Raw genomic sequence first — 25855 nt, forward strand, 5'->3', positions numbered from 1 at the left:
AACTGGTGAGAGAAGCGTAGGAGAAGCTTCGACTACGCCCGTAGAACGTTTGTTTCGTGCCTGAGGTGACGCCGCGGGGACAGTTAGCAGCAGAGCTGTCCGGTGGATGTCTCAAGAATTCCAGTGTCGACGACGGATTTAACAATTTTCGGAGTTTGGGCTTGTTAGTACTGCCCGACTTGACTTGACTAATGTTAGCTTGCAGTAGTAGCTTGTCATGTCATGTCAGGCACCGCGGGTTAGATGCCATAGTGGTGCGAAGTGTAACGACAGTAGTTAGTAAACTAGGAATGTTGATAAGTGCAGCATCGATGATAAGCTTACAGTAGTAGTGACGATCTCGTACCAGAAAAGCAGTAATCCTACCTCTTTTATGAAACTCCCTACCCAGTTTGGGGAAAGAGGGCGAGGCGCGAAAGGCTGTTGCCATGAAACGTCGTGCAGCGTTGAAGAGACCCGAGGAGATGGTATAATCCTGGTGCTTGCCAAGAAAAGCCTGCCATGACCAAGAAGCAGGATCGTCGTATGTGCTGGGTTGATGGATGATCGCTTTTAGTGTCTTGGTGCGCTTCAAAGGCGTCAGTCTTTCGGGAGCGCGGCGCTGAAGAGCGGGATACCGATGATATGGATAGGTAGCTAAGCCTCCTCAAAGTTGCCCCTGGCTTGTTTTCTCCAACACGACACATATCTTGATGAATTTACCACCTTTTCAGAATTACAAATAAATGTTTTGGTCACTGGTGGTTTTGTTATGAAGTCAGTGGCAGAAGCAAGGAAACATGACGGAAGCTCCGAAGTGTTTCTAGAACAAAATCTAGAACAAGCGAGAGAAGAATTCCTCAGCCCAAAACTGGAGGTCTAGAACTTTTCCCAGACATTTGGATTACTATGTATGGATCACCCTATGGCGGTGGCAGTGAAGCTGAACGGCTTCAAGGCTCTCTCATTAGTCCTAGCCTCCAGTGGCAAAAGTCTGTTGTGTGGAAAGCTTATTGCCGCAAAAGCCAAGGGGTAAGTAACTTAACTGGGGAAGTAAGTTGGCTAGTTTGCTGCAGAAAGACGATGATGGTACTGGCATTTGCAATTTCCACTCGGAAGGTACGTGGTCAAGCCTACAAGTAGTTGAATAGACTAAGTAGCTGGAAGCTCAAGATACCGACGGAGGCGCGCCAAGATCGCTGTGAATCCGTTTCGGGAACATTACATATGTTTGACTACACTTTTTGTCTTATTTCCATTTCTTAACTATTTTGTACTGGTGACGTTTGAAAAGGAATAGAGAATGGAGTAATTAAGGTTGCCCGTCCATCCGCCTTATTTGCATATGACCAATATCAGTCGGTGTAAGCCGTATCACGCACTTCTCTCTTGTGCTTCTATATTAATATCCCATCTCTCCCTTACCTTTTCTCAATAATATTCAATGCTTAGCATGTTTAATTCTGGATCCGAAGCAACAGATCCTTTACTTTCTTCCTTTGGCTGCAGTCCTTCTCATCCTGCTGATGCCTTATCAATCGATATAACTCGACCAACGCACCAACAACACACGAAAGAAAAAGATATTTCTTCCTTTCAAGAACTGCCGAAACTTGCCTCGTTCTTTGCCTTTCCCCTCACTCGGTTGATCGTCATCTGCATCACGCTCGGACGTTGCATTGTGGCTTACTCCAGCACGGCTGTTGTCTCGCTTCTGACGTTACAAAGCGTCGCTTGATCAAGACACCAATTTGGTTTTCGGCATTTCATCCTACTGAGACATCGCGACAATTTCCATTACAAGAGTCAAACAACATTGGAAGTTATTTCTCAGTACGTTCATACCACAATATCTCGGGTTTCTTATCTTTGCTGACCATCAACCACTAGTTCCCAAACTCAATTCCTGACGTTTCGTCACTCATTCATCGTCGAGATACAACCAAACTTTTCTTCTATACAACAAAATGTGTCGAATGATAATATTCAGGGGGCACTGCACAAGCTGTGGTTCACATCAGACTTGGGTTGACCTGACACAAGAGCTAAACTGTCTCGATGCTAAAAACATGGGATGGTTTGGTGGTTGTCAGCGTGGTATCCTAGTGGAAGAGCACAGCTTCAACCAAGAATGCTCTGTATGCCACGAAGAGGATGAGGGTGTCGGTATGGATGACAGCCATTTGATGCTATTCCAGCAGGCAACTTATACCCAGAGTAGCCTGGGTAAAAGAAGTCCCACCAATGACGAGGGTTCAAGTTCGAGTTCAGGCGATAATCACAAGAGACAGAAGATTTGAGCTTACATTAGGTATGCACGATATAGGGCGTTATTCTGGGACTTGTACATTATTAACTATATCTCTGGGTTATCGGCGGTATGCTTTTTTTATCAACATGATCATCGCCATGGGCCCGAACTAATGGACAGAAACGGTAATTGTTAGGGCTATTGGGTTCACGGATAAAGGGTGTTTATTGGTCTCAGGGAACTGAGAAATGGATGTAATATATGTGTATTTGCTCTATCTATATGCAAGATTATCAAATCTATAGAATCTACAGAGAACCAACACTTGCTACTTTACACAGCCTTCCCTTCCCAGGTCTCTCGAACAATCTTCCAGTATCTGTCTGCATCAACTCTAACGTGAGCAACATGGGTGCCTCCTTTGAACAATTCTGTTCGCACATTTGCACCATTGCCTTTTGCCTCGAGTGCATGAGACTCAATGTCCTCGAAACTAACTGGTAGATCTGCATCACCGTATAGATATGCTCTCACCGTCTGTCGACTTATCCTCTGCGAGGTGTTGAGTGCCATGGCATTAGGCCTGTGTGGTATCCCCCCAAGGATCAACATACAGTACACCCAACCAACAGCCATAATCACCCAGATAAGAGGTGACATAAACCACGGAAAGTCCAAAGAAATCACATGGTGATCCCGTCTCCAATGGAAGTATCCCGGGCACGAATCCATTACAACTGCATGTCGAGGAACTGACTTGTCTCCGAGTGCAGACTCCCACAACTCCCACAAGGTAACGGCAGAGCCGACTCCGCCATTAGAGAAGATGTGGAGTAGAAATCGAGGCTTGGTACCATCTGCACTTGAAAGAGATGTAAGAATTGGTAGGGCAGCTTTGAAGAGAGGGCGACGGCGTTTGAGTTCCAAGAAGAGCATGGGAGAAGATCGGAAGAGCAATATAGCAGATGTTGGATAGATAGCGCGGTACTCAGAAATGTACTTTGCTATGTGAATTTCGCGAGCATTTGACCATGATAGAATGATGATAAGAGAAGGATCGTCAGAATTGGTGGCTGATGCTGACTCTTTTGGGCAGTAATACAACACGAACGGGCTGCCGAGCTCTTTCATGGAGGCCAAGGGTGATTCTTTGACGGTAGACATTCTGAGTAGTCAGTTCGTGCAGAAACATTTTGAGTATAATTTCGTAAGAGGATGACACGAAGCTATTTATACGAAAACAACACGCTGAGATTACATTTCCCTTGAATATTGGGGGCCGTCGGATGCATTGAATTGACGGTCCGAGGCTCCGCTGGAAACGGAGCCGGACTGAGGAAACGGAGCAAACAACAATGTCGCACTCGGCGACTTCTTCTTGATGATTGCCAAGAAATTAATTGATGACTACATAAACTCGCAAAATCCTACTCTAATAGTACCCTTCCGTAACAAACAAAGCTATCTTATTATACCTCCAAATCTCTGATAGCGAGAATCTGCTCTTCTATAAAGTCGTGTACATTCATCGCTTCATTCTCCGCCTTAATCTCATCAACTCTCTTCTTGAAGCTATTATCAGAAAGAACTCGCTCAACACCATCTCTAACAAGCTCAGGAGTGGGCTGTCCTGTTCGTAAGTTAACAGCGACGCCGCTCCATTCTCCACGCATAGCAATCTCGGGCTTATCTTCGGTCTCGCCTGCGAGAACTAGAGGAACTCCATTTGTTATGCCGTGAAGGAAACCACCGTAACCAGCGTTCATGACAAACACAGAAGCGTGAGGCAGGAGAACATCATATGGAAGATAATCGATGACACGGGTGTTGGAGGGGATGGCCATGTCCTTGGAAAGAGCAACACCCTTTCGGCCAAGAATGGCTACGACGAGGAGATCGTCTCGATCAGACAGAGCCTCGATGGTAGGAATGATGAGGTTGGAAGCATCTTGCGCAATCGTGCCCTGAGTTACGGCGACAATGCGACGGTCTCCACGTTTCACATCATCCCACCAAGCAGGATAAACAAAGTCGCTAGAGGTGGGCTTTGGTGTTAAGCAACCAGAAAACTTGACATTTGAGGGCATATCGGTCCGGTTATACTCGAGACTGGGAGGACACAACTGGAGAGTCAAGTCGTGTATGAGTACCCAGTGATGGAAAGGGACTTGGGGCTCGAGAATCTCGGTAGCCCCAAGCTCCTTCAAAACTTCCTCCTGATGGGCAATGACCTCGGCAAAAGGGCCGCCAACCATCATCTGGTTCATGAACTGGTTCCTTGCGCGGCCAGAGTCGGTCGAATCGGGAGGAAGACCAGGGCCGAAAGGAGCAGTGTCAATGCTCGTAGCCATGTAAGGGATGGGATTCAAATTGATCACCTTGGGACGGGTAGTATAGCCCTTGGGAAGAGGTGCACCAAGGGAAATGGGGTTGGCGCCCATGAAGCATGTCTCAGGCATGAGGATCACCTCACGCTCTGGGTTTTCGGCGCGAATATCCTCTAGGACTCTCTTGAGTATTTCCCAGCGATAGGGAGTCTCGCCAGTAAAGGCATGTCTGATATCGTACAGTAGCCGAGGAAGGCCGGCAGGGATGACCTCACGCTCTGCCATGAACTTGGGATTGAAAATCGATCTAACGCTAACATGTTTGGCCCCGATCTTTGTGATAGCGGTTTCGAACTGATCACCTCCGATGAAAGTGATTTCATAACCACGACGGATAAGATCCTCTGCGATACGTATCAAAGGGTATGTGTGACCGTCTGCAGGAGTGGCTCCGATAACAAGATGAGGTTTCTCGGTGCTAGCTGTTTGACCAGCTACTGGTTCAGCTGTATTAGAAGAGAGGGTTGGCATGACTGTGATGCTAATGAGAGATATCGGTGCTGGAATAAGAAGAGAGCGTCTGTGATCAGCGGTAGAGAGAGAAAGATGGAAGAAGTCTGGCAAGAACCAACTGGAAAGTGAGAACAAAACAACTACCTTTATATTTTAGAGCCATCCCAGGTCTCCATACTCATTTTGTGTCATAGCACAAGATAGCCTGCTACTACTAGTAGGCGATGCAAACTCCACCATCTGGAAATCCACCTTGAGCAGATGCGTAAGCTGGCCAAGATACTGTAAGACGAACCTGAGCCCACGATAGGCAAGCCGGGGACAAGCATGCCAGGATTTCAGGATTCTAATTCATCTTTGGGCTCCTTTCTGGGCCAATTAGCATCACCACGGTGTTGAGCTGAAAAGGGTCAAATGTAGCGCTGGTGATGAATCGCCATCGCCGCTTGTCAGCCCTACTAGGATGCAGCAAGATGCTGACAATGTAAGCACCCCTGACCCAGTCATCGCTTCTCTGCGTTTTGGTAGCCTATGAGAAAGCGTATAATCCGAAGATAAGAGGTGGATGACCACATTTTTCGCTCCCGTTCTGGAAAAAGGATCTTTGTGTTTGGATTGTGAGATGCAGAGTTTGGAGTCGTACAGATAAGCCATCCGGACTATGTAGACTAGAACTCGAAGAACCAGTGTTCATTCCACAAAGTATTTGGGTCGTTCTGCAAGGCTAAAACAGGAGTTTGGCTCGTGTAACGTTCTGGAATTAGTTAGTTAGTTGGCTGTTGTTCTCCGCAACGCCACTTTGTTTGAAAGACACTAGCTAGACATTTGACAATCTGACAACCCGCAGGCTACTGGCTAGTGATTTTGTCATGAACAACCACTGTTCTTTTTGGGAAACCACTTTTCAATAAGGGATCCGAGTTGTTATGTAAGTTTTTAAGCGCTGGGGATATAAGCTATTGGACGTCTGTCCGTTTGATTAACAAATTGATGCCGAAGCCGCTAAGAGAGTTTGCAAAAAGCTGGGACATTGATGTTGGCAGACATACAAAAGCCATGTGTTTGAGATTTTGCTTCGTGGATTAAAAATAAATCAAAAGAATGGCTTACCGGACGTCAGAGTTGAGAAAGAGAATGTTGAGGTCATTTGGAATCGAGATGTCAAAAGATCAGAATGTACTGCAATGTCTTATCTTCTCGCATATTCTGACCCTTAGGTGAGATATCGTTTCTTTTGGCTATGCCTATCAAGAGTTGTTGCGGTCGTGACACAGATTCGGGGGTTCTTTGCATGACCACCTCATGTCTCTCGCTTCGGTAACTTGCATCAGTGCCAGAACACAACAACGAACATCGGTTATATACGACCTTGGTCTCTAGCAATGTGTAAGAGACTGTAACTGACTGTTGGAAGTATCGGTGGTATTGTTTAGCATGGTAGTTACCTCGTGAGGCCCGAGTAGCACCTTCCTCGCAGCATCGGGCTTAGGCAGGCACCTTCCCACCTGCAAGAAAGGCACTCCCAAGGCACTTTCAGAGAACCGAAGGCTTCCGCTTATTATAACCATTTTAATTTCGAAGGCTTCATTCTGAAACATCTCCTCCTTTTATCCAAGGCACCTTCAACCTCTGCCTAAAATATACCCTGACCCTCCACTCTCTTCGGTCACCTACCTTCTTTCACTTACACATCGCCAACATGGGGCCGCTCCATCTGATCTCCGTCCTCATAGCTAGCATCCTATGTCCTGTGCTTTCTGCCGTTGTGAGCAGTGAAGTAGGGAAGGGAAACTGGGATCTGTCGACTTCGTTGAATGGATTCTCCTTCGAACGAGCCAGAGCTCTCTCCGTCACCAAGTCCCCCGACCGAACCGTCGTCTATGTGTCGCGACTGAAGAAGATCAAAACTCAGGATGATGCCTACCCGAGGCCCTCGCTCTCCCTTCTCACACGACCTGACCAGCCACATGAAAAGGACACTCCTCATCAGAATGTCACCGCCGTTGGCGCTTTCTCAACTGCCTATGCAATTCAGTGCACTTGGGACCAGACTCCGGTTTGGCTGATCTTTGACACTGGAAGCTCAGATACGTGGGCCGCCAAGACCGGTTTCAGGTGCGAAAACAGCGTGGGTGACAAACGCAATCAAGCTGCGTGCAATTTTGGCCAACCTCACATCCAAGGCTTTCTTCAGGACATCTCTGAAGTGTACTTCCATCGACGCTATGGATCCGGCGAAGATGTGGCAGGCCCCATGGGTACTTCTGACATCGCATGTGGAGGCGTGTCAGTTTCGGGGCAGCAAGTCGGATTAGCCAGCAAAGCATACTGGCACGGTGACAACATTACTGTTGGTGTTCTTGGGCTTGCCTACCCATCACTCACAAGCGCCTATATTGGCGATCCAAATGATCCGGTCGATGAGGAGGAGTGGAACAGTTACTCTTATGCTCCATGGTTGACCAGCGCCATCTTGAAAGGATTGATCGACCCTATTTTCAGTGTCACTATCGATAGAAACACCAGCGACGGTGTACTGGCATGGGGCGGTCTTCCTCCTATGCACTGGCACCCCAGATCATATGCATCCACAGACCTCATAATTGTAAGTCGGCTTGGCCTTGCAAAGGCTTTCTCTCCTTTGGAAATGCTGACAGGTCGGCAGGCAAAGCTTGTTGAACGGGAAGTTACTGCTTGGAAGCCTTCGTTTTATACCATAATTCCAGATGGCTTCCAATGGGGAAGTACTATGGACACGGGAAAGTATCCCTACATCGTTGATACAGGCACTACAATGATGCTTCTTCCTCCTCGTTAGTCAAGTCTTGTGGCGTACTCAAATGAGTTTTGGCTGACCACATTTTGAAGCACTGGCTGAAGCCATCGCAAGATCGTTTGACCCTCCCGCTACTTACATGGTCCAATGGGGAGGCTACTTCGTCGACTGCAAAGCTATCCCTCCTCGATTCGCAGTCATTATTTCAGGCGTTCACTTCTGGATTAATCCAGCCGACATGATCTACCAAGAGCTTACCGATCCAACCAAAGAAAAGTGTGCTTTGGCTATTTCTACTGGTAGATCTGGACCGTATGTCTTGGGTGATGTGTTCTTGCAGAATGTCGTGGCTGTCTTTGATGTTGGCGGTGCAGAAATGCGGTTCTATTCGAGAGACTAGCCAACACGGCCATTTATCGTCAAAGATTAAACAAACACACATTAGGTGGAGTAGACAGCCAGGAGCATACATTATGTTGTCGACTAGGTTGTACAAAGATCAAGTTGCTATGAGGGCGAGAGAAAAAAATGAAATTCCGATGGTACGTGCTGCCTAAACCTCCAGCTTGTAGTGATGTATGATGTCCAGAGTTCTCACCATGTTATCTTATGCGAAGAGCTAACTCACAGAGAAGTATGATCGCATACACATGGGCCCAAACACTATCTTCAGCCCGAACAGCCCTTCGTGTAAGCCGGGATTGGAGATCTATTCGAGGTGCCGACACAAGAGTTACATCATGCTGTGTTCTCGACTGTGCGACACGATTCGCTGTACGATGATGGGATAAAACGATATGGATGGGAAGGAATACGTATCAGTGCAAGCTCGTGGCCACATTTCCTGTTGTTTGTCATCTATCTTTCCGCTTGTCTGCTGACATTCTAAAGGTCAAGCATTTGATCTCAGTCACGAGATCGAACAAAATGTATTCACCGAACAGCCAGAGAAAAAGTCTCGCCATTTGTCTACTCTTCACTTTGAATTTGACATTGGAAGCGAGAGCACAAGACTATGATGAAAGGCGACGCAGCTGTATCTCCGTCGCCACCACAAACAATAGGGCATTCGAACATCTGAGCTTCTAGCAAGGTACGGGATTCTGATCTGTTTTTGTTACAGCTTCCGGATTGCATAACGGGGTTCATGGACTGGGCTCGAGCTGTTTCTTGTTACCGAAGCGAGCGAATCCGATCCACCCAAGGTCTACTATCGTGAGGCCGTGAAGCGGTGTAAGTACACTACAGTACATGACCTGGCAAGCGATCCAAACCTGGGGTGAAGAGGGGACCCCACGTCTCGAGGTTCAGGACCTGGAAGTGTATTCATCATATCACACCACAAATTTAAATCGAATGAAAGACGGGGTCAGAAGACGGATAACCCCAGGTACAACACGCGTTACGACGCAAGAATCGGTCGAGAACCTAGTCCGGGAACCGGCAACTCTATCTTTTAAAGTCATAATATCGCAGCAACACAACACTGTTGATGCAAGTGGTGTCAACTCGGACAGACCCGGACCATCAAAGGGTCTCGTGGGCGGCTCATCTTATGTGGCGGTTCCTGCAGCTCACCCCGGACGTCGTTGTCTGAGGCTGACGGGCCCGGAAGGGGGCACGGGACAAGAAAACGATGAGATTCGGATCTCAAAGTCCCATGTCGGTCTACTTGAGGTGCAGTAGAGTAGTGCTTCGGCCTCTTGTCGGCGTCTGGGGTGAAATGCCTAAATGCGCATAGCAAGGGCTACTACTTTTCGTTGCTGTACAGTACACTATGGAACACACTACAAACTTTTTATCATTCTTTATTTCGACTCTTCCCTTACAAAGAGAATACCTGATATTTGGATTGCCCCTCGGGATTAGACCGGGAGGATCCGGAGATGTACCACCACGAGACGAGACGAGACATCTGCAGTGAGGGTTGAGCTAAGACGCTAGCCAAAGCTCTAGGTAACTTACAGCTTTCTGTTCTAGCAGCTCTACACCCGGAGTACCGCTTTCCTCCCCCGCCATCTCATCGGTAAAAGGAATAGAAATTTGCAGGGTGGAGAGCCTGGCTGAGGCCTTTGGGCTATAATTTACAGGGCTTCGTTGACCGTCCCGGGGCCTGGAATTCTACACGCACACACGGCGTCCATCCCGAGCGGCCGGGGGTGTTTCTGACCCGCGGTAGTGGATCATGAAGGCGGGCTTTGGCGGGGCAGCGACGTAATCCTATTGGCTTGGCTCCATTCCATCGTCATTCATGATGGAGCCGCGACCTTGGGAAAAGACGATGGAAGCCGCATGTTCAATCAATTTTTTTTACTCCTTTCGTGTTTTGCCATGGAGCAAACTTGGTTACCTTGACTAAACAATACTGCAATACTTGTGTCAGTATCTTTCACAATCAGTCAATCAAGTCAGGTGTGGTCGGTCTAATATTAGCATTACTCAATATCAAGTCAAGTCAACCGACTGTCTACTAACGTAGTCAAATTCCGAGCTACTGATCGGGGATACCATATGTACCTTTGCGCTACTGTACCTATCCTTACCCTTTTACCTACCTCACCTTGGGTTTCCGTCACTTGACCTCGTCTTATTCTCTTAAACTTCCCAGTCTCCCCTCACACAGCTTGATATTGTGCATATCATATTATCAGCTAGCTAAAGTAGCTTCTGTTCCCTTCGTCCATAAATTACAACCCCTCATTCATCCCCCATCCCCTCATCTCATATTGAAACTATTTCTCCCTGAAGCTCAGCTTCCATTGCTCCGGATCACTTCTTGCTGCAGATCGCATTCAGGGTCGTTTGTGTCTTGATCTCTGTCGACCATAATCAAAGTCTTGGTCGCAACAAACACAAAACGGAGGTAAATCGTTTTATCGACAAACGAATTCTCCACTACAAGCGGAACCCACGTTTACGGTATCTAGTACCTACCAACGTTGGCTTGGTCACTCCCACTTTATCTGGGGTCAATTCGCTGTGTCATCGACCTAAACTTGAGAAGGAACGCGCTTGTTGTATTCTCTTTGCCGTGCCTTCCTCCTTTGATCTCAGCTGAACTGCATTTGGATCCAATCACCAACGGGAGCAAGTTATCGAGGCCGTACTTTCCTATTCACACTCTACCTCGGTCCACGCGATTACTACCTGCCTTGCCTGACCTTTCATCAGCAATCGTCGATTGGGTCATTGTTATTCTACTTTCCCCCCCATTTCATGTGTCTGCAGTATTGGAGCTTCATCATATCTGATCATTCCCAAGCTCTTGTCGTTCCCAGTCCTTGATTTTTCTGCTCAGTAGCAGCCGCACTCAATTCACACCGCCCAACTTACACCCCAGCTAATCAAAATGCCTTCTCGAACCAACGGCGTCGGCGTTCAGGCCGAAGATACCAGGATCTGTGTGGTCATGGTCGGTCTCCCAGCCAGAGGCAAAAGTTATATCGCCCAACGAGGTAAGTTTTGTCGCTACCAGCGGGCGTTCCCCCTTGCGGTCGCTAACCGATCAATTCTTTAGCCCAGCGATATCTCCAATGGCTCTCTATCCCAGCTCAAACATTCAACGTCGGCAACTACCGCCGTAATGACGCTCCCCAGCCCACGGCCGACTTTTTCGATATCAATAACCCTGAAGGAGAGCGCACCCGTCGCGCCGCTGCCGAAGCTGCTGTTGCAGACATGCTAGCCTGGTTCCGCTCCGGTGGTATTGTTGGTATACTTGACGCCACAAACTCGACGTTGGAGCGCCGCAAGTGGGTGTTGGAGGTTTGCAACAAGAACGGCATTGAAGTTCTCTTCGTTGAGAGCAAGTGTGACGATGAAGAGCTAATCATGGCCAACATCCGCGATGTCAAGACGACCAGCCCAGATTACCGAGGCCAGGACCCCGAGACTGCCGCCCTTGATTTCCGCAACCGCATTCGCAATTATGAGAAGGTGTACTGTACCATTGACGCCGAGGGAAAGGAGTCGCATTTGACTTACCTCAAGATCATGGATGTTGGCAAGCAAGTCATCATCAGCCGAATCCGGGATTACCTCCAAAGTCGAATTGTCTACTACCTCATGAACCTTCACATCCGCCCTCGCTCTGTCTGGCTGTCAAGGGTGAGTAAATTGTTTTTTTTTTCTTTGAAAGCTTGCTAACAAAACTCACAGCACGGCGAATCATTGTACAACATCGACGGAAGAATTGGTGGTGATACCCTTCTTTCTCCCCGTGGTGAGCAATACGGCAGAAAGCTGCCCGAGCTTGTCCGAAAATCAGTCGGCGTAAGTGATTGTCCCGCTCCAAATTTTCTGTCCTTGCCTAACATTAAATAGGATGATCGCCCGCTTACAGTATGGACGTCAACTTTGCGACGAACTATTGCCACTGCTCGCTTCCTTCCTGACCACTACAACCAACTCCAATGGAAGGCACTTGATGAGCTTGACTCAGGTGTGTGTGATGGCTTAACCTACCAGGAAATCAAAGACCGATACCCTGAGGACTTTGCCGCCCGTGACGAAGACAAGTACAACTACCGTTACCGTGGCGGAGAGTCATATCGCGACGTTGTCATCCGTCTCGAGCCCATCATCATGGAGCTTGAACGCAGTGAGGACATTCTGATTGTCACTCACCAGGCCGTGCTTCGATGTATATACGCATACTTCATGAAGAAGGACCAGACCAAGAGTCCTTGGATGAATGTTCCTCTTCACACACTAATCAAGCTCACGCCCGGCGCCTATGGCACCGAGGAAGTCCGCTACGAGGCCAACATCCCTGCCGTCAGCACATGGAGAGGCAAGGGCAGTACCGCTAAGCACGAGAACCCAGCTCCTGGTGTCATGTAATTGACGTTGCAGCATCAGCGACGAAGCCAAGTGGAAGGCCTATATTTCGGAGGTACATAGTGTCTTGCCGCGCAGCGGACGGCTGTTTTATGATTTGGAATGAGCACGCATCTGGAACAAATTTGGGAGCATGACGAAATGACAAAGCATCTTTTGGGAACATTCTATGACTATTTGCTATAAGGGGGAGCTTGAAGGATATCTGCCGGAACCAAGTGTTCGGAAACAAAAACGTATGCGGCATAGTGTCACCAAAGACACGACGAAAGGGCTCGGGCATGGATCTGTACAGGATTAACGGCGTTCTTTTGCTATTTGTCTAATAGCGGATCAAGCTGGAAAACAACCAGCGTCTCTACAAACAATGATATCAAAAGACATGATGAATGCAATCTAAGGGGCCATCGTGACCAGATCAAAAGTATTTGATTGATTGTATTGTTTTACTCGTGTATTAAATGAATATCGTGTATTATACGCTTTTACGATTCGACCTAGCACAGGGATCTGAGCCACTGTTTCGTCTCACGATGAGCCTGTTGCTGCTTTTTGCCGTGCTTCCTCACTGATCCTCCAGGATTCTCTGTCTTCCTCGCCCTGCTTGAAGTTGCTCAAGACCAGACTCTTCAGCGGGCTTCATTTAAACACATAGGAACCCGCATGTGTGAGTGTCTCTTTCTCAACGGCCAAGAGTATTGAATTGTCCCTGGGTTAGCCAAAGACGTTGTAGCACTGGCAAAGACGTCCTGAGGGGACCAAAACACTTGACTACCAGCACAAGGAACAAGATAGTGAGTCATCTTAAGGTATTATGACCCAGGCTCAGATCATGTATTTCTGTGCTCTGAAATTGAAAGGTTGGGCTTCCTAGGACCCTCTGCGCCTTTGAGCAGATATCTCTCAGTCCGGCAGTACCTTATCGGTCTGTCCCGGTGGAGAGTGTGGGGGAAGCCGGGGTGTACCGGCAGTTGTTCGGTGGGGCCGAGCCGTCTACCGAGACAAGAAAATGAGTATATCGAGATGTCGATTCAAGCTGTGTTGGTATTGCTTATCATCGGTATGTCTCAGTCGTTGTGTGAATGAGAATCTTTATTAGATTGTTCCGTGGAACTTGGCATTCTCTGCGAGCCACAGTCTCTCAGTACGTTGGTGTCTGACTTCCAGGCTTCTTGTTGTGGTTGGTTGTCTTTGGTACTTTGCTTCTTCCGTGAGGTCTTCCGAGTTGAGGTCAACGATAAAAGTCGTCCTACTCCGCGTCGCTTCTCACGATTGTGTGAGTTCCTTGTAAAGGTCGGCCAAGAGCGGCGGAGTCTTCCAATGGTGGGAGACGTGAGGTTGGTGGTTGCTGGAGCACTATGTCGAGATTGCATTTGATGGAGGAATATGTGATTGGGTTCATCATGGCAGGCGCAACGACAAGGGGCTAGATTCGGCCCAGAGGCCTTGACAATCTTTGCGATGAGCTCAGCCATAGACAGCTCGATGTGTAGCTTGATCAAATATGCAAGAGGGTGGAATTCAACGTATCTGTTTCAAGATTAGAGAGGTTACTCGACTTGAGAGCTTTGACATACAAGAAGGTATTCCGTAATGACATTGAGCCAATAATGAGGATCTGTGTTCAAATTAGTCAGTTGCGCTGCACGTTGTACTCCATAAGTGGCACTTACATCCATGGAGATGGAGATAACCACCATGATCAGATTGAAGCGATATAGCACAACATATTTTTTGAGGCCGTATGCGATGAGAGAAGAACGGACTAGATAGACAAAGTAGAGATTCAAGGCCAGGTCGACGACTGCAAAAATGCCTTTCTCAATTCTATCCCAAACATCGTTGATATCGATATATGTCTGGCTGATTTGCAGGCGAGCGGGTATCCAGATACAAAAGACTGAGATGTTGATAAGAGCAAGAATACTGAAGATACCCCATTTCAGTCGTCGAACGATGGTTGGTGAAACGTGGAGGAGGGCAATTCGGTTGACAATAATTTGCATAATGCAATGGATCTGAAACACCCATAGGAACACTGCCGATATTAGTATATGTATACATCCTGAGACTGAACATCATACAGATGAAGAAGTATATTAGAAAGCTATTTGATAATTGTTAGCCAGTGAATGCTGTAGAGAACAAAATATACATACCCTGGACGAATGGTTCCACGAACATAACCCCAACCAAGTCCTCCAATAACTCCACTGGCAATCAATTCAAGCCATATTAGAACCATATAAGTGGTGAGTCTTCGGGTGCGTTTCCATTGATGATATGTTTGAATAGACACACGGATAAGTCCAAACAAGGTCAGACAGAGCGTCATGCCAAACACAATACTGACGATCGCCCAGTCTGAGCAGCTTGGTCGATGATATTCGAACCATGGTGGAATAAGGATCCCGCCTCTCTTCGGTTCTGTAGTCATTGTATCATGGTTGTACGGCTGCGTCAAATTAGGTGGTTTGTGAGTTTCGCGGATTATCGGCCAACTTGGGATTTGTCCATGTAACGTCGAGCCTCGAGAAATGACAGAGAGAATTCCTAGTCGCTGAATCCAAGGGCCATGAGCGAAATTAATATTGAATGGACAAGATTGTTGTAAGAAGCAAAAACAACTTGGGCGCCACCGAGTATTCGATGTTCCAATCAGGGCATTTCAACAAGTTGAGGTCTTGTCGAACAGGCGGGTTAAGCGGAGGATAACACCCGGGGCAATGGGCTGCAGCAGATCGCAGACTAACGACTGGATGTTAAGGACGTGGCGCTTTGATATGTCAATCCGACGTTCCGACTGTGGAGGGCAGGTAGCTTTGAAGGACACCGCTTCATTTTACACTGAGACAGGCAGAGTTCAGCTTTCAAGCTGCAGGGAGAGGGCGCACATGCTGCAGACGGCATAGCAAGTGCCGAGACTCTTTCTCTCCCTTGTTGGTTGCATTTGATAACCAACGCGCGATAGTCGTCCCTGGTCGCTGGTAATCTTGTTATGTCATTATCCACAACAATGGGACAATAATTGCTTGAATCCCAGCCACAGCCGTCTATGATGGGTCGAACGGCCGTCGTGTTGCCAGAATAGCGATCGATAGAGTTTGTAGGGGGGGCCGCAAGCCAACTAACGAGGTAGGCTAGGCAGTCTGTCGCCGCAGATGTGTGATGAGGAGCAAGGCAAGACCGTCGATCTTAGTGGGATGTGATACGTCAGAGACAGCTCCCTGCGTGACGATGAGGAGCTGCTAGGATCTGTTTTGTCGTGCATTTTCCACATTTGTAGTTGTCGTTTAATAGGCCATTGCACTAGACATTAGATAGTTAGTTGATTGTATCCGTGATGAGAAGAGCGGAGATTAAAGATTGAATGAAGATCTCGTTACATAAAGATATTGTGCATGTCTGATTGGGTTGGAAATAGAGAGATATTGGCAAACTTCCATGGGGCCGTGCTTCTGTAGGTTAGTAGATAGACCTAGCGTTGGGTACCGGGTAAGTCCAAATTATGCGCACTTTCCTCTCCCCTCTCTGTATGAACGAATTTAGAAGGAGATAATCTGACTCAGTCTAAGATATATGATTCGCTTTGATGATTGTCTGTCTTACTGCATCGCAACTTGCTTTTCTTTGGCGAATCAGTGTGATGGTCAAGTGAAACGAAATATGCAAGGGTGGATTACGAGATGGGAAAAAGGAAACCCAAGTTACCCAATAACCTATGATGGCAGTTGATCACAAAGCGATGATGCCAAAAAACTTTGAATTACTGTCAGAGTGAGTAACGCAAACGAAAGGGTAACAACACCAAACAAACCATCACGAACTTACATACAACAGGTCCGTGATTCAACGAGGTAGCGTCCTGGCTTGAACTATATAAAGAGAGTAACAGAACACGGAAAGAAAGAAAAATTGTAATAAATCTCCCATCGTGCTAATCGCTCTCCTTTTGTGCAAAATGGCATTCTACTTCCAGCCTCCAATCTTTGGGAACTACATTGTCCCAGTGGCTCCAAGAGCGGTCCCTTCCACTCTGGTGGTCTCATTGCCTTATACGACTTACACGCCTCTATACTGGCAACCTGCTCCTGTAATGCTTCAAGCGCAGCGCTATGTTCTCAATTCAAACATCAGGATCAAGGTCATATTCCATCGAGCAGGAACCGTCCTCGCCTCCAACGATGCTCACTATAACTACACGCCAACTCGCGAAACAGTTTTGGCCAACTTGTCCTGGTGGTCTAAACAGCACAATCTTGGAGACAGAGTCTACTCGGGTCAGTGTACTCTGTACACCACGCGTAGCCAATACTCGAAGCTTGAGATAATCCCCGAGACTGGTCCGATCACACCGACAGATAATGTACGAAAGGTATCATTTGCGGACCAGCTACCTCCCAACGAATTCCAGTCGATCATGGTTCAGATAGCTACGAACAGCTATGGGGCATTCATTCTGGTCGACGTGAGTATCACGAAAGGAAAAGGACGGTGGTGGAAGAGGAGCAGATAGCTAATACACTGGCCACCAGCGTGCTTATGTACCTCTTCAAGTTCTAGCCCAGGGGAACACGCAGAGCCCCCCTTCGGGTCAAGCTTCAAGTGATGTCACGAATAACAACTCGAAGGACTTGACTAATGCCCCTCAGACAGCTCCCCCTAGCACCCGTCAGCCTTCACCTGCGCCATCAAGCTCTCGTAAGAAGCTGGCCAGCCGCAGCGATAAGGGATCCGACAAGACAGGAGACGGCAATGACGATGATGAGAAGACGACTGATCCTGAAGACACCAAGCCAAGTTCGCCGAAAGGAGACGTTGTTGAACCGAGCCCTCAAAGTGTTGACGGTGCCGAACCTGAACGGCCAGATGTGGATGAGGGAGGAGATGTGGATGAGGGAGGCGTTGCAAATGGTTGAGGGGAAGCTGGAGTTTAAGAATCGTTTGCGCAGACCGATAGCCAATAGAATTTGACGTAATTAGTGATTGAGACGTATTTTGAAATAGTTGAAATTCGTTAAACGGCGTGATCGTGTGTTATGGCGTCGGAATCATCTTGTCACTGCCAGCCCCTGGCGGGCTTTCAAATCACAACCAACGCGACCACGATCCAACCCGTTATTCACGAACCACAGGCGCATGAAGAGTTCCGAAGCACAGTTGAAATAATAAAACCCCTCATTCAAAAATGCACCGGGCGTTCTAGATTACAAGACCCCCGCACGCCTGCCTCGGCATTCTCACCACCGTCACTGAGCATTAGTATCTCTCCGTGCTTCAACTCACTGCATCATTCAACCCTCCCTAATAAAGGGGAACGGGAATCAAATATCATGGACCTCTGCATCACCGCTGAAGAGCCTTTTGCTTACGAGCCGCCCAAGACCAAGCCTTTTACACCAGTCTCGCCTCCTCTCACTCGAGCCGAGACTCGCAACACTTCAACCTCTGGCCTCTCAGGGTCCCCGACTTCCCCGTGCTCCGTCACAGGAGCTTCTGAGCTCGATTTTGATCTTATCATTCATGATCCCAACAACAATGACAGCTCTCTGACTTATCCGTGGGATTGTCCTCATGCGCCCCTGCGCATCGCCCTGGACACCTCCAGAGTCCATCTCCTCAATCTTCTGCGCGAACAACTTCCGGTCCCTGAATCAAACAAGTCCCGTCGCGCTCGCTCGACTCGTCGCCCTAAGCTCATCGCTGCAACAATGTACTGGACCTTCCGCGGCTCTATTCTCCCGATTGGACTGAGTGACAAGGACTGGCACTATCGTCATCCCATCACCAAGACTGACATCATGGCTCGCACTGAGCTTGAATGGTTTCTGCTTAAGGAGATGATGGCTTCATCCGGAGGCGCACTCAAGTGCTATATTGCCATTCGTGGTGAAATCCTTCTGACCAAGAAGACGACTGGCTGGTGGTTCGGCGGCACTGCGTAAGCACCTTCACGTATGTTTTCCTAATCGACTTCTTTGAAGAGACACAGATTGTTGACAGTTTTGGGTTGCCGCAGTAGAAAGCACGGCGCGTTCGCCTTCGACATGAAGATGACTTGTTTCACAAACGGGGATCGTGTAAGGGACCAAATATATACTGAATGCTCAAGACATGGAGCACAGAAAGGACGATGGTTGAGATCAACTCATATTCCGTCCAACATGAAACACGCCCTTGTACCGACAGAGCGTTTCATTTGTCTGTAATAGCAAATCTTTTAATCGATGTATCCCGGGAATAGTTAAATCACACTTTTATACCGCAAATATCATACATATTGCAGGCTTACATATTCTGACAAAAACACATGTCCTTTCAAATACACGAAATCGATCAATATCTTAAGCTCTGAGGCTAACCTTCGTATAAACAGATATAACGACAAAGACAAATATATATAGGAAGGCTTCGAACATTTAAAACTTGACACATTAAAGACCTAACTCCTTATTTAGCCTAGGTATAATCTGAAAACACCCATGATAGACAGCCTCGCACATCCAAACTGCTCATAAAGCAACACGGCCTTCGCCACCTCTTCCGTCTTTTTCTGTCTTTTGACTCTTGAATTAACGCAACATTTGATAACTGCCCCCGAGTCTCCAAACTCCCCCATGTACACCCGATTGCTTGCTGAGTGTCTTTTCCAACAAAAAACAAGTAAAAAGCAAATGCACATGACTAGAAACGAAAACAAAAAGGGTAGCCAGGATCTCGGAAGTCGACCTGTGCCGCAAGTCCCTATAGTCGTACACGAGTAACTGCAACTCTGTTACCCAGATTAAGCTTCAGACATCCTCTCTCGCCTCTATTTGTTGATCCTGTTGCTCAAGAAATAGGCCCATGACGATTTCGTTTACTGTCGTTATGTGCGTGTGCAAATGACTCGCATAACCTCGTCACCCGTGTCTTCGAGCTCCGAATCACTCACTGCTCGACAAGGCAACCACCAATTCAGGATGTGCCTCCTGGAAGGCTTCCTGAGTAATCGCTAGGCATTGACAAGGATCGCAGTGTATAGATGGATGACTGCGAAAATACACGCCACTCCATATAAATTCATTCTGCCGTAACCAAGTATTTTCCCCAAAGAGCCAGCGCCCAAAGTGAAACCAAAACGGAGAGACGCCACTATGCAGCATAATGCAAAATGAGGATAAAGAAAAAAGAGTAAACAATAACAGCGGCATTTAAGTAGAGCCACCCACCCTCGTCTATTATGCGGGTGGATTACCCTTTAGTCGTTTTGGCATCCTTGGTGTAGGAGGCTTGGCGTTGCGAGGCATTCCATTAGCATTGGGTGTAGGAGCTCCAGACCCATCCTCCTCTTTCACTGCTGATGGCCTTCTTCGTTTGTTCGAGGCGGGGGATGTGTTTGCGCTAGGTCCGCTTGACCCGGTTCCTTGTTGACTATGCTGCATCTGCATTCCAGGGGCCTGCATATGACCTTGTGCTGGGCTACCCATGTGAGGCGATCCAGGTAGGTTCATGTGAGCCGCAGCGGGGCTTGCGCCCATCGGGAATTGTCCAAAGCTAGGTGTGCGGGCCCCGGGGGGCATTTGTTGACCGTTCATGTTTGGAGGAGCGCCATTGATATTTGTTGCGACGTACTGCTCAAGGGCTTGATATGGTCCCATGCCGGGGTTCGAGTGGTTTAATTGGAATAATGGGTTCATCTGTCCCATCACTTCAATAATCTGGTCAAAATTCATTAGCTTCACTCTTTACTTACGATGAGTGAGCTGTCCCTACCTCAAGAAACTGGAAGACAGCTTCAGTCACACCCTTGCTATTCACGGCCGAGTCTGGCAAATCAACCAGAACCTCCGGAGGCTGCGTTTGGGGGGACTTCAACTGTCGACCCTTGCCCTTCTTGGATAATTCAGGAGATTTGCCATCCTGCGAATTCGTCTTGTGCCACTCCTTCATCCACATATGGGCCGGTTTAGCGGCATCGATGACCTGCTTTCGTGAGATGTATTCTTCGTGACTTGTTGTGAGAAATTCGAATAGCTCGATCCTCTGCTCTGCATCAAATTGTACTCGTAGAGCACCACTCGCGACCAACTAGTGATTCGGTTAGTTCCACAATAGCTCAGACCCAACTAATGATGTCTTACATGAGATCCAGTCTCGTACCAGTAGACAAGACTGGACTTTGAGTTCTCGATACAATGACAGTCTCCTGGAAGAGGCCTATCTGTCGTACCCTTGTCCATAACCAGCTGTATGGTTTTGACGCCGCTGTTGAAATGAGTATGAAAGTAGCGAGCAATAGCTGCGTACGGGATCTCGTATTGTTTATCGGTCGTATCTTCGGCATCGGTAATGTGCAACGAGTGACGGAAAACGCCATTTTGGGAGAAAAATCGCATCACGAAGTTGTGCCAGTATGAGACGTCAGCCTTGGAGCCCTATTACTCTTGTTAGTATAACATCGAGACTTTAATGATGGCAAGACTTACGGGGAAGCCACTAAGATGCTCGTTGAACTGCATCAGCTTAAGCAGACACTGGCCTTTCATACTCTCCCTCCGCTGCTGCTGCAACATCTGGTTCTGTAACGCAAGCTGCTGGGCAGCGGCAGCGTTCATTTGAGGTTGGGCTTGAGCCTGGGCCTGTGCCTGAGCCTGTGCCTGGGCCTGAGCCTGAGCCTGAGCCTGGGCCTGGGCCTGTGCCTGTGCCTGGCTCTGAGGCTGTTGTGGCTGAGCTTGGGATTGAGCAGGAGTTTGTGGCAGCTGAGGCTGATTCTGACCAGGTGGCAGCTGAGTTGGCTGAGCAGGGGTTGAGCTAGGTGTCTGTGCAGGGGTTTGGGGCCCAGTGGGAGCTGGTGTCCCAGCTTGTGATGACTGCTGAGGTGTGTGTTGAGGTTGCTGCTGACCAGGCTGCTGCTGCTGTTGCTGTTGTTGTTGCTGCTGCTGCTGTTGTTGCTGCTGCTGTTGCTGATGCTGTTGTTGAGGGTTTGGTTGGGGCTGGCCCTGTTGGTTTGCCATCTGGTTTTGGATAGCAAGCTGATTATGTTGCTGCATTGCTTGAAGGCTTTGAGCACTCATGGGCATCTGTTGTCCTGGATTAGGCCCAGCTTGCATTTGCTGAGCATGTGCAGCCTGTTGCTGTTGCTGTTGCTGCTGCTGCTGTTGATGTTGCTGGAGAGCAAGCTGCTGGGCCATGATCGCTTGAGCCTGAGGATGCTGTCCCTGATTTGTTAGTAAGAAACGCCCGATCGAGGTTGCTGGAGTGTCAATCGACTTACAGGACCCAGCCTCCCTCTGAGATTTTGCAGCTGCTGTGGGTTGAGTTGGCTGAATTGAGCCATGTTTATCGGCATGCCACCACCATGCATGTTGGCTTGGAGAGCAGCTTGTTGAGCCATAAACTGTCTTTGTTGAAGTAACTGTTGTTGTCGCATCGCCTGCATCGCTTGCGGATTATTAGCAACTGTGGAGGAGACCAATTAGCGCGTGCGCAGAGACAGGGGATGGCAGGGACAGTGCCATTAAGGTAATACATACAATGTTGTTGCTGGAGTTGTTGCTGAATCATTTGCTGCTGTGTAGCGGGATTGAGATGCTGCAAAGCATGAGCATTTGGGTTCGCACCCGGCGGCATACCGCCCATGAGGGCAGGGTTTACTTGAGCTCCTTGAGCAGAGACCATGGGTCCTCCGAATTGATGAGGCATTCCACCACCAGGACCGCCTTGCTGGCCTTGGTTATGAGGCATGCCACCTGGACCCATAGGATGGCCAGCGACACCTGGGTGTCCCATGCCGGCAGGATGCCCAGAGAAATTTGGGCCCATACTGGTTGCCATCATGACTAAGAAGTCAGGTCGATAATCCACGCCGTGGATATCGACAATCGCGTTGTAATACTATCGCATACGTTGAACGGAAGGCAAGAGAACGCTGGCTGACGACGCGAGCGCGAGCGTCAACTTCTATGTATTCGAAGTGGTGGGAGGCGTTATACAATAGATATTTCGCGCGTCGCGACGAGACAAGATCGGGAGTAAGTTGCGATGGCGATCGTGTCGGAAATCAAACAAGACAAGGAGAGATAAAAAGAGAGATGCACAAGATATACTGTGTCAGATCGTATAGCAGCTAGAAAATAGTTGTCGTCAAGGCGTCGGTGAGCGTCAGTGGAAGTTTTGGTGGTGTGTTTCGCGCTGCGAAAGCGGATAAGAGAGAGAATGAGGCCGGTTGGACTGGGGGGAAAGAGGAGGCAGTGGGCGAATGAGACGACGATGGGGCGAATGGCACGTCACGAGTCCAATGGTCAAGACCTCAGATAGGTCAGTAATAAATACTGTAATCGTGGTCGACCTGGAAAAAGTGAAGCCCAAAAAGAGCGCAGATCGAGGTTGACGAGAGAGGAATTGGTGGATTGTCGAGACAGACCCAGGAAGGAGAATGCGAAAGGCACGGGAGAGCGATGCCACAAAGAGGGCGATCCGCTTTCAGTGCTGGGGGACGGGGGAAAGAACGGGAGTCGCAAGGTGGACGGGATGGGGACTGCGACTGCGACTGGGTCTTCGCTGGTTCGGGTCGGGCTGGCAAAGGGGGTAGCAGAAAAGTTGACCTCCGAGTATAGGGTACAGAAAATAGATGACCTCCGTAGCTGGGCTAAAATGGCATAAACTGACTCATTAATTTCGTCTCTTATGCCCTCGACAGCTAGATTTTCTGATCCGGGTTCGGTAGGTTGTATTTCCGCGTGGGCGCGCTTATTTTCCAGTCTTCAGTGCACTGAGTTGTGCTGTGCTGTTGGGGACTGGACTGGGCTGGGCTGGACTGGGTTTTGGTAACGCGACGGCGGGCCCGGCACTCAGGTACGCACACTGATAGCCCGGATAAGTATCCAAAGGACAGGCACGCAAAAAAACCAGGGTGGAATCTGACGTGACGGGGGGCTGGTGACCTCAGTTCTCGACTTGGCTGAAAATTAGATTTGACCAAGGAAAAAAGAAGGCAGAGAAGAAGGGGGAAAGAAGTGGGAGGAGTTGGCAGATTACTAGAAAGAATCTAGGAGTAGAAGTGGAAGAAGAAAGGGTGCTGGTGGTGGTACGTAGGTAGTCAACCTATGATGAACGAGCCTGTGAAGCAAGGCGGAAGACAAGATGCCAAATCAAGGCGTAGTTAGACTAGAGCAAGGTTGTAAGAGACCCCAAGTGAGGCCTCAGATCTCTTTGCTTTCTTTATTTTATCGGCGAATATGTTTTCGCTGAATCAATATACATAAGTAAATAGCAATAACAGTAATTGGGTTGGCACCCTAAGAAATAAAGATGCTGTAGACAGAGATCGACGGCCTGGCTCTTACAGACTGGGGAGATCTCACTCGATTCCTTCTGGCTGGGCTGGGCAGGCTGACTGACTGGGTCTTGGATTTTTGGGGGAGGACCTTTAACCTTATGGTAAGGGATAACCCTACAGGTGCCCCCTGTATTTAGTCTAACAGTGCCCCTATAAGCAGAATTTTATATAGGCCTTTTAGAGGGTAATATGGATAGTAGTAAGCCTAATACCAGTTATATATTATTATAGAGTATAGTTAAACTTATCTTTAATTACTTTTTTTAAAAAAAAATTTTTTTTTTTTTTTATATAATTAAAGAAATAATATATTACTTATTATTTTATTATATATTATTAATATATTACTTAATATATTACTAAGGACTTATTAATATATTATTTATTAATTATTTATTTATTATATTTATATATATTATTATTAATTAGCTATAATATTACTTTTTTTTTATTAAATATATTATTAATTAAAATAATAATAAAGTATATTAAGCTAATAATTAAGAATTTAATTATATTAAAATATAATTAATATATTAATAATATATATATAATATATTAATAATATATTTAAAATAAAATAATAATTATACTTTAAAGAAAAGTCTATTATTAAATACTTTATATTTATAATAAAAAAGTACTTTATTACTATATAAATTATTAATAATATCTAATATATTATAAGGCTAAATAAAGCTTTTTTAGAATTTTATTAAATATATTAAAAGGTATTATATTAATATAATTATAAGATATATTTAAAGTAATATTTTTATTATTAACCTTATTTATATTAAGAGTATAATTTATATTTAAGATATTATTAAGATATTATTAATATATTAACTAATAATTATTTAAAATTCTATAATAATTATCTTACTTAGCTTAAAGTAAATAACTTAGATTTTATTATCTGCTTTATTATTCTTATTAAAAAGTAACTTAGTATTATAATACCTAAGAAATATAATAAAGATAATATAAAGTCTAAAGTATAATTAATATATTATTATTATATTAAAGCTTTATTATTAATATATTAACTAGGTATTAATTATTATTAATAGTAATAATAAAGATAAAGAAAAGCTTAAAGAAAAGCCTATTTATTCTCTATATAAATAATATAAAGTATATAATCTATATATTATTAATATATTCTTAATATATTATTAATATATTACTATAGCCTTATTATAAGCTTATTTCTAAAGCTATTACTATTATACTTATACTCCTTATAGCTTTTAATCTACTCCCTATAGCTTTTATTTTACCCCCTATAGCTTTTATTTTACTCTCTATAGCTCCCTATAGTCTATCTATAAATAGCTATACTATAGTAATAAAAAAGGCTTATTAAGTAATTACTAATATATTTATAAGTTATTATTAATATATTTATAATATATTACTAATATATTTATAATCTATAGGAGATTAATAAGGTAGATTTTATTTATAATCTTCTTATATATAGTAGGGATTAAAAGATTAATTAAAATTATAATACCTATTCTATTAAAAAAGGTAAAGTAAAATATTTATAATATATACTTAATATATTACTAATCTATTTAGCTTAACTTTACTTTAATTAAAAAGAGGCTTAAGCTTATTATTACTTAAGTTTATAGCTATTATAATATTTCCTTATAATAGCTAATACTTTAAAAGGAGCTATATACTTAATAATAGATATAGGGTAATAATAAGTTAATAGTAATAATATAATAGCGCTATAAGGCTTAATATTAAATTAAAACTTTATATTAAAATAAAAGCTTTAAATAAATAGTAAAAAATCCTTTCTTTTTTATAATATTTATATTTTTAAGACTTTT

The 25855-nt window shown here is 46.1% G+C and overlaps 8 protein-coding genes across 8 annotated transcripts; 4 read left to right on the forward strand and 4 right to left on the reverse strand.

Moving 5' to 3' along the window:
• Positions 1 to 2563: 2563 nt before the first annotated feature.
• Positions 2564 to 3394, reverse strand: FSST1_007273 (uncharacterized protein; the record flags this gene model as incomplete). Its single annotated transcript, XM_083224041.1, has 1 exon — positions 2564 to 3394. One exon carries the CDS (start codon positions 3392 to 3394, stop codon positions 2564 to 2566), a length of 831 nt encoding a protein of 276 aa, XP_083083234.1.
• A 305-nt stretch (positions 3395 to 3699) lies between these two features.
• FSST1_007274 (uncharacterized protein) lies at positions 3700 to 5088 on the reverse strand (the record flags this gene model as incomplete). The annotated part of the gene is made up of 1 exon (XM_083224042.1): positions 3700 to 5088. One exon carries the CDS (start codon positions 5086 to 5088, stop codon positions 3700 to 3702), a length of 1389 nt encoding a protein of 462 aa, XP_083083235.1.
• Positions 5089 to 6769: 1681 nt separating this feature from the next.
• FSST1_007275 (aspartic peptidase domain-containing protein) lies at positions 6770 to 8246 on the forward strand (the record flags this gene model as incomplete). The annotated part of the gene is made up of 2 exons (XM_083224043.1): positions 6770 to 7883; positions 7939 to 8246. The coding sequence occupies 2 exons, from the start codon at positions 6770 to 6772 to the stop codon at positions 8244 to 8246; spliced, it is 1422 nt and encodes a 473-aa protein (XP_083083236.1).
• Positions 8247 to 11195: 2949 nt separating this feature from the next.
• On the forward strand, positions 11196 to 12688 carry FSST1_007276 (fructose-2,6-bisphosphatase; the record flags this gene model as incomplete). The annotated part of the gene is made up of 4 exons (XM_083224044.1): positions 11196 to 11301; positions 11364 to 11953; positions 12005 to 12118; positions 12170 to 12688. The coding sequence occupies 4 exons, from the start codon at positions 11196 to 11198 to the stop codon at positions 12686 to 12688; spliced, it is 1329 nt and encodes a 442-aa protein (XP_083083237.1).
• Positions 12689 to 13752: 1064 nt separating this feature from the next.
• FSST1_007277 (uncharacterized protein) lies at positions 13753 to 15122 on the reverse strand (the record flags this gene model as incomplete). The annotated part of the gene is made up of 5 exons (XM_083224045.1): positions 13753 to 14215; positions 14263 to 14303; positions 14359 to 14723; positions 14770 to 14792; positions 14845 to 15122. The coding sequence occupies 5 exons, from the start codon at positions 15120 to 15122 to the stop codon at positions 13753 to 13755; spliced, it is 1170 nt and encodes a 389-aa protein (XP_083083238.1).
• Positions 15123 to 16646: 1524 nt separating this feature from the next.
• On the forward strand, positions 16647 to 17604 carry FSST1_007278 (uncharacterized protein; the record flags this gene model as incomplete). The annotated part of the gene is made up of 2 exons (XM_083224046.1): positions 16647 to 17153; positions 17221 to 17604. The coding sequence occupies 2 exons, from the start codon at positions 16647 to 16649 to the stop codon at positions 17602 to 17604; spliced, it is 891 nt and encodes a 296-aa protein (XP_083083239.1).
• A 414-nt stretch (positions 17605 to 18018) lies between these two features.
• Positions 18019 to 18630, forward strand: FSST1_007279 (uncharacterized protein; the record flags this gene model as incomplete). The annotated part of the gene is made up of 1 exon (XM_083224047.1): positions 18019 to 18630. One exon carries the CDS (start codon positions 18019 to 18021, stop codon positions 18628 to 18630), a length of 612 nt encoding a protein of 203 aa, XP_083083240.1.
• Positions 18631 to 19905: 1275 nt separating this feature from the next.
• On the reverse strand, positions 19906 to 22501 carry FSST1_007280 (LIM-domain binding protein-domain-containing protein; the record flags this gene model as incomplete). Its single annotated transcript, XM_083224048.1, has 6 exons — positions 19906 to 20385; positions 20441 to 20755; positions 20809 to 21102; positions 21154 to 21885; positions 21942 to 22126; positions 22201 to 22501. 6 exons carry the CDS (start codon positions 22499 to 22501, stop codon positions 19906 to 19908), a joined length of 2307 nt encoding a protein of 768 aa, XP_083083241.1.
• Between the last annotated feature and the right edge of the window lie 3354 nt (positions 22502 to 25855).

This window comes from Fusarium sambucinum, chromosome II, assembly GCF_050947815.1.
Source record: "Fusarium sambucinum isolate potato_lamoka chromosome II, whole genome shotgun sequence".
Classification (NCBI taxonomy): domain Eukaryota; kingdom Fungi; phylum Ascomycota; class Sordariomycetes; order Hypocreales; family Nectriaceae; genus Fusarium; species Fusarium sambucinum.